Source organism: Protopterus annectens, chromosome 6.part0 (genome assembly GCF_019279795.1).
Source record: "Protopterus annectens isolate FY-2018-M chromosome 6.part0, PAN1.0, whole genome shotgun sequence".
In the NCBI taxonomy this organism is placed as follows: Eukaryota; Metazoa; Chordata; order Ceratodontiformes; family Protopteridae; genus Protopterus; species Protopterus annectens.
In genome coordinates, this window is record NC_056737.1 from 29744679 (window position 1) to 29757096 (window position 12418).

The window sequence follows — 12418 nt, forward strand, 5'->3', positions numbered from 1 at the left end:
ACCATCTCCTCTCCTCCACACAGCATGGCTTCCGACAACACCATAGCGCTGGTCTCTTTCACCAATATGATCAACCAACATAGAAATAATAACTTTGTATCTGCAATATTTCAAGACCTCTTCAAAGCATTTGATATGGTTTCACATTCCTTACTACTAGACACCCTGACATCCCTATCCTTTGCCCCTTCTACTATAGCCTGGTTTAAAAGCTGACAAATAGACAACAATCTGTACAATGGCAAAGTGTACTATCCCTCCTACTCCCAACTACCATAAGTGTATCACAAGGCTCCATATTAGGCCCACTTGTTTTCTCCATATTTACCAATAATCTCCATACCACCACACAGCATGCTTCACTTATGCAATACGCTGACGATTCAACTCTTATCTGTTCAGCTCCATCACTTCCCACCCTGCAACAACTCACCCAGGAATCCTTTAGCTCTGTGGAACGTTGGATCACTCAGATCTAACTTATCCTAAACCCTAATAAAACCAAATTACTAATTTTCACCCCAAAAGAACCATTCCTACCCCTCTATCCTTCACTATCTACTCCAAAAATGGCACTATTATCTTTCCCTCTGACCATACTAAACTCCTAGGCGTTGAAATTGATAAAATTCTACACTTCGACATCCACATTTCACAAACTATCAAAAAAGTCCAGAAAAAAATGGGATCACTATATAGGCACAGGAAATCCCTCTCGAAACAAGCACGGATTACCCTAGCCCAAACTCGCCTCTTGTCTACCCTAATGTATGTTGCTTCAATTCTTACCCAGCTTAGAAAACTTGACCTTGCCAGACTCGAATCATGTTATAATAAAATCGCCAAGTTTGCAAACAACTCCACCTTTAGAACCCGCCATTGCCAGGCTCTACGGGAACTGCAATGGCTGGAACTTCCCCAGCTACTAACCTATCACCAATCAGTCATTGTCTACAATGTAGTAACACATCCAGAAAAAAACCTGCATTAAGCCAACTTCTCACCCACTATAATACAAATTGTCGTCTCCGATCTTCCGACAACCCCCTCTCTGTATCTCTAGGACTAACAATACTGCAGGAAAAGCACTGTTCTCCTAATCCATAGCTAGAACCTGGAATAATCTCCCTCCTGCTCTGATTTCTGCCTCTACCTCTTCTCACTTTAAAAACTCACTTAGAACACACAAAGAATAACTGGCTATGCCCATGTATTACACAAGTCCTCAAATTATTCCACTTATATATCTCATTTCCTAATATACCTACTGAAATGTATATTACAGTCTAGGTCTTCTCCTAATGCTGATTGAATTTGTATACTTATTCTATTATTAACCATGTGCAACTATTTTTCCTGAATATATAGGTGTTATGTTTTCTGCTGTATACAGTATTCTAACACATTGTTTGAAAATTCTCTGTATACTGTATTTTAACATACTGTGTAAAATTTTACTTACTGTGGAGCTTTTCTCTCCAGGCCTCTGTTGAAAATGGACCTGTGACCAGTCAGACCATCCAGTTAACAAATGTAAAATAAAAAATAATTAAAAAAGACTTTGTTAAACTTGTGGGTGGACTGTAAAAGCATACATCCACTTTTATATCATTAATGTTTAGGACACTAAAAGGGGGAAAACTAAATAAAAAATTTTTGTTCTTATTAGTACTTGTGTAAAAACATTTCATGATATAAACTGCATGTTTATACAGTAAAACAGTTTTATGTAGTGTGTAGTCAGGAGTATTTTAAATGTAGGGGACCCTTTTCAATGACTGTTGTATGTATTAAAATTATTAAAGTAAACAAGTAGCTTTTTTAGTTGTATGAAATATAGGTTTTATGGTATAACAAGAGAAAAAAGGGCTGGACAAAAGCAAGTTTAATGTTCATATGCTGTGATCTTGGGTTGCTGCAGTGGGGGTGGGGTATAAAATTGCCTTGATTATATTATATGTAAAATTAGGATATTTTTTCTTGGTATTTTACAAGGGTGAATATCTAGATCACTACCTTTGGCTTAAGCTGCAAACAGGAGTTTTTCTAAGCATATAGGCTTTAAAAATAAGACAGAATGATGAAAGCCAAGAAAATGCTAATCTTCTTACAACTGCAAATATATTAGATTGTTTTTCACTGGCAAATGTTTAGTGGAGTCACGATGTCTGCAGCTGAAAGCAGCTGTGCATTTTTTCTGACAGAAAATTTACAAAGACTCGCTGCCGAGTACATTTCATTGAGAGAAGCTGTCTGCAGGTGCAAGTAATTAATCTTGAGAATCTTGAGTACTCTTTGCTGAAGGAAATGGAAAATTTAAAAGTACACTAGCAAGCAGTTCAGTGAAAAATTAAGCCTGAAATTACGGGAACTGAATAAGAGGTAACAACCTCTCTAGCAGTCTTAATACTTTAATGCAGTTAATAGAACATAGTACAATTTACCTTTATTTAAAGATAGCCAGTACACTTTTTTCTTAGGGCTAAAAGTTAATGTTTTCTGAAAGCACATAATCTGTTTTTACTATCTGAGAGGGGAAGAGAGATATGAAAAAATATATATTATCAATCAGTTTAAGTGGGAGCAAAGGGTATACCATTCGCTTTAGCATGGATAACCTTAATTTTAGGTTAGATCACACCTGCCAGTGCAACCATCAGTCTGGGGCAACTGTTCCCTTCTTGAGGGTTAAACTTCATGTTTTGAAGATGCACACAGTTTTGTTTCTGTTCAAAGTTAATAGGGGATAGGGGTGTTTTGTATTTAGTTTTTTTGTTTGAGGGTTTTCATTAAAACAAAAAGCCCTGAAAAATTTGGCACAGATTCAAATTTAGATGAGAAGAAACAACTGTACAAAAGACCAGACTGCCAAACATTAGTATAAGCATGTAACACAAAAGCAGGAAATACACATTCAAACAAAATGTCAAGTATAATAGGTGCAAACAATAGCAATTCTGCAGGAAACACATTTGGAAAGAAATGAGCATGTGAATTTGACAAAGAAAGGATTTCAAAATGAATATTCAGCAGAATATCAGGGACAGAGGAAAAGAGGAGTAATTATACTAACTGTTAGAGGGGCTCCAACAGTGATAAATGAGGGAAAAAGATAAAAAAACAGCAGATATGTGGTAGTACAGGGCTAATGCTAAGGCAGGAGGATTACAATGGCATGTATTTATGTTCCACCAGAAATGGTTATTATGGAGGTTAAAATATTTTGGTAGAAATAATCAGCTTTCAGTAGGGATTATTATTTACAGGTGCGGACTGGAATTTGATTTGCATTAGTGAGGATGCATCAGGGAGAGCCGGAAGGGAAAACATAACAAAAGACGGTACATTCTTGAAGAAATTTAAGAAAATATTTTGTATGGAAGATGCAAATTCAGTAGTAAGAACTCAGACAGAATTTACATATTATTCCCCAAAAGTACTATAACTGGGCTAGACTAGATATATATTATATTTCACAGGAACTTGCGCATTTAATTAAAAGCTTCAGCATACATCCAGTAACTATTTCTTTTTCTTTTTTTCAAAAATCTTTAATCCAGTAACTATTTCTGATCATCAACAACAACAAAAAAAAGACATTGATCATCTCCCACTTCAGTGTTAAGAAGAAAAGGATTTAAGGAATGGGTAGGGGAAATTATTAGAGCGTTATAAAGTAAGATAGAAATGTCTTCAGATGTTATAGCTAGTAATTGGGATAAAATGAAAATAGAGTTAAAATAGGGGTGAAATAAAAGAGAAAGAGATACGGTTAAGAAGTAATAGAAATTACTTAGAGGGACTGACAAAGGTATTGCAAAATAAGGGGAATCTCATAGAGCAAGAGAAGGACCAAATGTAGAGCGCTAAAGAGAAACTAAGGGAGCATTCTGGATGATATGCATGAGTTTAGAAAGACTGCAGTTAAACAACTATTTTTTGATAACTCCAGGGCACAAAAACGTTTAGTACAATGCCATAGGCAACAGAATGTTGAAAGGGTTGTCACCAAACTTAGGTAACCTATAACAAGAAAAATAACCAGAGATCCTGTAGAGGGTTTTAGAGATACTCCATAAATTTTATGAAAATTTGTATAAAGCACAGAAATGTGGAAGTCAAGAAAGAGCACAAATGGAAATGTTTATGGAAGACTTAATTATACCAAGGTTAAAGGGAGATGAGGAAAACAAACTGTTAAGGAGGAGGTGATGAGATAAACACAGGAATATATAATCATTCTTCAGGAAAGGCTCCTGGGCCAGATTGTATTCCTGTGAATGTTTGGAAATTAGGAGGGAAGAAAGTAATAAAGATCTGGAAGATTTTGTTTAACAGCATTTTAAAAGGAGGAGAAGCACCAACATCTTGAAAGAAAGGTGTGGTGGTTGTGTTACCTAAAGATGGCAAAGACCCATCCAACTCAGCTTCGTGTAGACCCATTTCAACTTTAAACCACAATTATGAAGTCCTTATGTCTATACTAGCTAAAAGAATGGCAAACGTGTTGCCAAAATTGATAGATATGGATCAGTACGGCTCTGTGGGGGGGAGGCAAACATTTGACATTAATAAAACAACAATAATCCAGAGGGAAGCAGAGTGTATGAAATGACCTCTGCTGTTAGTGGGTCTTGATGCAGAGAAAGCATCTGACAGAGTAAGTTGGGAATTTATGAGTATGGCACTGGAGGCATTTGCATTCCCTGATACAATAATACAGTTTATCAGAAGGATATATAAAGGATCACAAGCAAGAATTAAAGTGAGAGAGTTCTTCTCAGATGAGCTGTATTTGAACAGAAGAACCGGGCAGGGGTGACCTCTTTCCTATTTGTTTTATGCTTAGAGCCACTAGCAAGGAAAATAGGACTCTGAAATACAAAGGCATAACTGGTATGGTAATCAAGAAAAGTTGGCTTCATTTGTAAATGATATTATTTTGTATCTAATAAATCAAGAAAAGGACACCTTTGTTGTGGAACATTTTGAAACAGTTTCAAGTCTTTTCAGGATTTAAAATTAATGAAGATAAAACCAAGGCTATAGATGTAAATTACATACCCACACATAAACTGGTTCAGCAAAGTCATGAGAAGATGAAATATTTAGGAGTATGGCTTAAAAAGGCTTCTGTTATGGCAGCTGTGGATATGTGGGAAGAGGCTAAACAAAACTGAGAAACTGGAAACTCTTATTTATGGATACGGATTGCAATATAAAAGCAATGAATATGCTCTAGTCCCTTTAGTCTTATATACGGGTCCAGCATAGTTTTATCAATCAGAAGAGAAGTTGTTTACAATAAATAATGAAGAATTAAAGGACATTCTCTGAGAGGAAACAGGGCAAGAGTTCATTGAGATAAGTCGATCCTTCCAAAAGAACAAGGTGGTTTAGGATTATCTGATTTGAAAGGATATTTTAGAGCTACACTGTTAAGGCTCTTATACATAACACAAGCAGAATATTATAATTCAAACTGGAAAGGGCTGATGATGAAGCTGAGGGGAAGTTCAAGAAATAGTGTGGGGTTTTGGATGGAGATCCTTAAGGAGAATAACTGGATTATTATGTTCATAAAAGTAGAAGAAAGTATTCTACAAACTAAGCCAACATAAGAACGGAGAAAGGAGATTTTGCCAATAGGGACAACTATAAGTAGGTTAGAGGAAAATAGGCAAGAGGAAACTGGAATTTACTGGTGACGTCTAGCAAAATAACTTAAGAAAGAAAGGTAATAGAATGGGATGAGGCCAAGATGACATTTGGATTGCAGGCTAGAAACTGCCTTCCCTACCAAGGTTTGATCACATAGTGCAAGCAAATAGAAAGGGATAGGGGAATTTTAAGAGAAAGACCTGCTCTGGCAGAGTTTTTAGTTGAATCTAGAATGGAATCTGTTAAAGGAATAATTATTGGGAAGTAAATATTGTGGGAAGTAGCAGCCAGTGAACTGTTATGGCTAGGCTTGTATAGGCCTTAGGGCCAATAGCCTAGTAACAACATATGAACCTAGTAAGACATATTAAAAATTGCATGATAACTATAAGAATCAATCGGGGGAGCTCAGAAAAGATTGGGAAGAAAAACTGAAAAGGCAATTCGCAAGAAAACAATGGGAAAACACATGTATGGTTCCCAAGTATGAAACCAAGTCCAGAAGGTTTAGAATCTTTGCTTGGAAGTGTATTCATAGGTATTTTCGGGTCTATGTTCACACACTGAAGAAAAATTAAACGGTATTCCACAAACAGTAATCCCCGAACATTGCTTTCGTCAAAGAGTGCAATCATCATAGAAAAATAATTGAAAGGTAATAGTTGGCCAACAATAAAGAAGTAACCTATGAAGGTGGGGGGATGTGCCCCCCACACCCACCAATGTGGGAGGCTGCACCCCCTCACACCACCCTAACTATATATACCAACTCTGAGATCGCGCTACAGTGGGAGAAAAAGGGCAAATTTTAAAAGATTTTGTTTAGTTTACCTTATGCAGTGTGGTACTTCTTTGCTGCTTTTCCAACTATTACCTTTCAATTTGTTTTTTTGATGATTTCATTCCCGGATTACTGTTCGTGCAATAGCCATTTGATTTTCATACCCCCAGCAGAGTTCAACAAATTTTTCCACAGGTAGACAGCAAATGTTGGAAGTGTGTTAGAGAAGAAAGAGGTAACTGTGAAATACATTTTGGGAGTGTAATGAGTTAGCAGATTTTTAAAATTCCCTACAAAATACTCTATCAGGAAAACTGGGTAGGCAAATGGCTCTAAGTAAAGAAATGATTCTTTTGACCTGGAATACATGTTCTGAACCGCCTAGACATAGCAAGGCTCTTATTAATTTTAATTCTGTTGGCTAGCAAAAAATCAATTAGTAGAAAATGGAAATCAAAGTCTACACCAACTGTACTTGAGGTACTGAATATTACAAAATATATAAAAGAACCGAAGAGGGATCTTTAGAAAAGAGAAGTAGCAAATTACATAGAAGTAAATGAAAATTGTGGGAACAATACATACAGAATATTCAGGATGAGGAGGAGTGAGATTTAAGGGAAGGAAGGAATGCAGCAATTTTTGTAATGTTGGACTGATGATAGTAGCAAAGGAAAATGCAAAAATGTTAAAATAGTCTGTCTTCTTTTCTGTTAATATATGTCTGACTATGTCTTAAGTGGTAATATAATAAAGTTGTTCAAAAACAAAAAAAAAAGAATTTTGAGTTTCCCTATCTACTTCCTTTGGTGACTTTTTTCTACTTCAGTCTCTCTAAAAAGCAGTCTGGCAGTTAGCACACAGGATTAATGTTAAGATCTGTTAATCACATACACTCTGTAGTACAGGGACTGATTCTCTCAGCCTTCATTTGCCAAATATTTGATTCTGTGCAAGTTACTTAACCAGTGTTCTCTGGCAACTTGGAAAATGGGCTAAGCTCTTCCAAATATCTTTGGACCAAATGCCTAGCAACGATCTATGAACCTATAAAAGCATTATCAGGTTTTGCCTTAATTTTTTTCACACTTTCTTAATCTCCTTTTTAAGAATGGCTGCTTTTTATCTACCAATTTTAGAAGCTTTGTTAAATTTAGCAGAGAGCTTACAATTATCAACACTGTGAATCTTGTAAAACAAAACACTGAGTATAACTGGACAAATCTAGGGGCAAAATTTGCTTGTCACAGGCACACTAATTCACAGACTCAGCTAATGAGGTCAATAAGCAGATAATTCATGAATTATGTAATAACGAGCTATTAAAGCAAAAATAAATTATATTTAATCAAAAAGTAAGCAGAAATGACAAAATACTCACATAACAGAAAATGTAGTTGAGCAACTGTTGCAAAGTTGTAAATGAAAATGGCATTAGGTGATGTCAGTTTTGTATAATAGCAAATGTCAACCAAAAGCAGTGTTACACCAGAGAAACACATCTTTTGTCAGGGAATGTCTAATGCAGACAATAGCCGATAGTGAAAAAAGTCCTGAAATAAACATCAGTTTCTTCACTGTCTAGAATTCTGCTCTTAGCTTTCTCATGAAAAGGGCTATGAGCTTACAGTACACAGTTGCTCATCAAAATTCAAGCAAGTAATTTAACTGTATAACATCTAAAAGACAATTCTGCAAAAAAAAAAAAAAAAAAAAAACTCAGCTGCTTTAACCAAGGTATTTAGTGATGTATTTCTGCCTGCCCAATTATACCACAGACAATATGTCACCTGAGTAGCTCTGTTTAATGTGGCATTCTGAAAAGGTAAATGTACAAACTAAAATTTATAGCTATGCTTGAGGTACACTACCTGAACTTCAGGAGAACTGCCATCCTGCGAAAGTGTATAAAGAATTCCAACACACGCATTAAGATGCTGGACTGAGCCTATTCCTCCGACATATCTATAAAGTGAACCCAGTGCTAGAGAATGACCCATGCGTGATGTCACATCTCGAGCAGATTTCAGTCTGTAAAAGAAAAATAATTCACATTTTATGCTTTTTTCAAGGACAAAAAGCAAAAAAATCTGGATACATACTGCTTGTTTACCTGCAGAATATATGCAAATGAAACTTGTAAGTAAGAAAGCACGTTTTGCAAAAATTTATCACATACATCTTTATGGCAGAGCTTCTACATCCAGTAGTTTTCAAATTGGCCCTTGCCCTGTTGCCCAGTTTATAGCCAGTTTTCTTCTAAGCATCAACAGTGGTGGGAGCCATTACTTCAGCCCACATTGGCATCAATGTAATAAGATTCAATTTTAGGAACCATAAAGAGTAGGGATACTAGCAGATGGTCTGCCCTTTATGGCACATAAAGCCACTAAAATGGTTGAGTGCTCCATAGATAGATGTTACTTATAGAGAAGTGCGTTTCTTCTACATACATTATATATCACACTCCTTTTATTTTACTTTTTTTTTTTTTTGTAATTACCATTAGTCCAACATTACATAAATTGCTGAATTCCTGCCTTCCCTTAACCCTTACTCCTCCTCTTGAACATTATTCTGCATGTACTGTTCTCACAATTTCCATTTATTCCTACATAAATTGTGCCTTCCTTTTTCTTATGATCCCTCTTACCTGTTCTTTTATCTCTTATAATATCCAATGCTTCAAACACAATTGGCTTACACTTTGATTTCCATTTTCTAGTAATTGCTTTTTTGGCAGCCAACAGAATTAAACTTAATAAGGACTTAATATATGTAGGCAATTCAAATCATGTGTCCCACCTCAAAAAAAAAACATTTATTTAATCTCCCAGTATTTCCAACACTGTACTCTGCAGGGAACTTTAAAAATCTTCCAACTAATTACATTCCCAAAGCACGTGTTCCCAGTTACCTCTTTCTTCCCCACCACACTTCCAACATTTACAATCTACCTGAGTAAAAATTCTATGAAGTCTGCTTGTAATACAAAAATAACTATGTAAACACTTCAAGCAAAGATCCTAAACGTTCTGGACTTTATTTGGGAACCATATGTATGTCCTCCCATTGTTCTCTTGTTAACCTTTTTTCCAGTCTCTCTTCCCAACTGTTTCAAACTTCCTCTGATTGATTCTTACAATTATGCAATAATTCATATGCCTTACTAATTATCCCTTTTTCAACAGCAGCTTCTGTTCTAGATTCCACTAAAGACCATACAAGTGCAGGTCTTTTACTTAAGATTTCCCTATCTCCTTCTCTTTGCCTGTACTCTGACAACAATCCCTGATACGGAAAGCAGTCTATAACCTGCACTCCAAACGTCTTCTTGGTCTCACCCCACTCTCTTACCTTTCCCTCTTTACTTATTTGCTCCCAATATCTTGCTTCTTTTGCCAGTTTTCTCCAGTAAATTCCAGCCCCCTCTTGCCTGTGTACTGAATCCCTATTTGCAGTCCTGCCTATTGACAAAACATCTCCTTTTTCCATTTTCAGGTTAGCTTAGTTTTAGAATGTTTTCTGCTACTTTATGAATATAATATGGTGTGTGTGTGTGTGTGTGTATATGTATATATATGTATGTGTGTATGTGTGTGTGTATATATATATATATATATATATATATATATATATATATATATATACACACACACAGATATATATATCTTCAAAACATCTAAAACTCATAACATCTAAAATAAAAAAAAATGAGACCATAACATCTAAAATCCATAACATCTAAAACCCATAACATCTAAAATGTATAATATGTAATAGTGTGTCATCAAACGTGTAAATGTTATAGTTTAATCTGTTAATCTTGTGGTATCGCTATGTGATGTTGTAGTTTTCATTTCTATAGTTATTATTTATATAGTGTAGGAATTTATACTATTTATATAGTGTTTATTTTGCCACTCTGTATGTGTTTTTTTAGGCCATACAGGTAAGTGATAAAGACATTATGTGTACGTTGTTTATTGTGATCATGACACAGTGCGGTTAGGAAATTAACTTTTTCCCCACTGTAGTGCAATCTCGGAGTTGGTATATTTAATTTATGGGGGATGTGGGGGGTGCAGGGGGGCTTGCAGAAACATAGTAAAAAGTGTGTTTGTTAGTTTGGTGTCATTATATGTGGAGGGGATGTTATTTTCATGTGATTTGTAGTGCTTGATGTTGTGATGCACATTTTAGATGTTATGGGTTTTAGATATTATGGTTTCGATGTTATGGGTTTTAGATGTTTTGAAGGGGAACAATATATATATATATATATATATATATATATATATATATATATATATATATATATATATAGGTTTAATATTACATCATCAAACGCTTAAAAAGCGAATGATTAATTGACCCCATGTAAGTGAAAGCTTACAATGTCAAAATCTCAGAACAGTGATTTTTTTTCCAAAAGAAAAAAATACATAAAGTGGGGGGCTTCACCCCCCCCCTACACACACACACCTCCATACTTAAATATACCAACTCTGAGATCAGACTACTGTGCTAAAAACTGCAAAGTAATAGAAGTGGCCAAGCAAATTCTTTCCCAGGGAAAGAGTTTGCTTAAAAGCCGCTTCGCTATTTTGCCTTTTTGTTCTTCTATGTCCGATCAAGACAGAATGCGTCTTCCATCACGTAATAGGAACCCTATATATATATATATATATATATATATATATATATATATATATATACATATATATATATATATATATATATATATATACACACACACACACACAATATAATGTATGATTATTATTTTCCTTAAGGGTCTGCATCCAAAATCCCACTCTCTCAATGTCTTCAACTTCTGCCTTCCTTCATCATTATCCCTTTTCATTTTCAATTATAAATTTCTGCTTGTGTTACGTATATGAACCTTAATTATGTAGCATAAAATATACTTTCAAATCCTAATCCACTATGTCCTATTGGAAGGATGAACTTATCTCCCACTTAACTCCTGCCCTCTTTCCCTCCCAGATAGTCTTCTTTATTAATTATTGCCCACAACTTCGACTCTAATTTTCTAAAAATATACTTAACCGGTACATAAAATTAAATGGACTAAAAACATTTCCACTGTGTGTATCTTACTATCCATATCCATAAACAACAGCTTCCAGGGTTCTCATTTTTTGTATCATCTTTTGTTTTGTCTCTTCCCACATGTCCTTAGCTACCATAACCGAAGCTTTTTTAATCCATACTCCTAAATATTTCATGGTAACCTGTACACACAATTATATCGCTGAATTTGTGTGTGGGTAAATAATTTTCAACTACAGCCTTTGTTTCACCTTCATAAATTTTACATACCAAACAGACTTGAAACAGTCTCAAAATCTTCTACAATGCCGAGATGCCCTTCTTTGGATTTATCGGGTAAGAAAATAACAATATCTGTAAATAAAGCTGATTATATCCTTGCATTTCTGAGTTCCTTACTGTCTTTGCCAATAGCTCTACACAGAAAGCAAATAAAAAAGGGAAAAGAGAACATTCCTGCCTGGTTCCTCTGTTTAAACAACTTATAAGACAGAATCCCTCCCACTTTAATTCTTGCCTCAAATTCTTCATATAACCTTCTAATTAACTTTGCTGTTGTATCAGAGAATGCAAATGCTTCCACTGCACTATTCACAAAATCCCAGCTTATTTTGTCAAATCCTTTCTCTGTATCAAGATCCAGCAACAACAGAACTGTTTTCTTACATTCTGCTTCCCTCTGGATCATTGATCTATTAATGTTGTCAAATGTTTGCCTCCCTTCTCCAAAACCACACTTAAATATACATATACATTTTGTCAACACCCTTAGGATTCTTTTAGCAAGTGTATAGGGAAATACTTTATAGCATGGTTTAAACTGAAATGGGTCTGCATGAAGTGAGTTTGATGGGTCTCTATGTCCATAGGTAATACAGCCACCATATCTATCTTTAAAGA

General features: G+C 35.2%; 1 protein-coding gene across 2 annotated transcripts in view; it reads right to left on the bottom strand.

Moving 5' to 3' along the window:
- HEATR5A (HEAT repeat containing 5A) overlaps positions 1 to 12418 on the bottom strand; it is a 2570019-nt gene that overhangs the window by 1310870 nt on the left and 1246731 nt on the right. For both annotated transcript variants that reach the window (XM_044073826.1, XM_044073825.1), the window contains exon 18: positions 8314 to 8473. In XM_044073826.1, coding sequence (XP_043929761.1) covers positions 8314 to 8473 — 160 coding nt within the window. The remainder of the gene's footprint in view (positions 1 to 8313; positions 8474 to 12418) is intronic.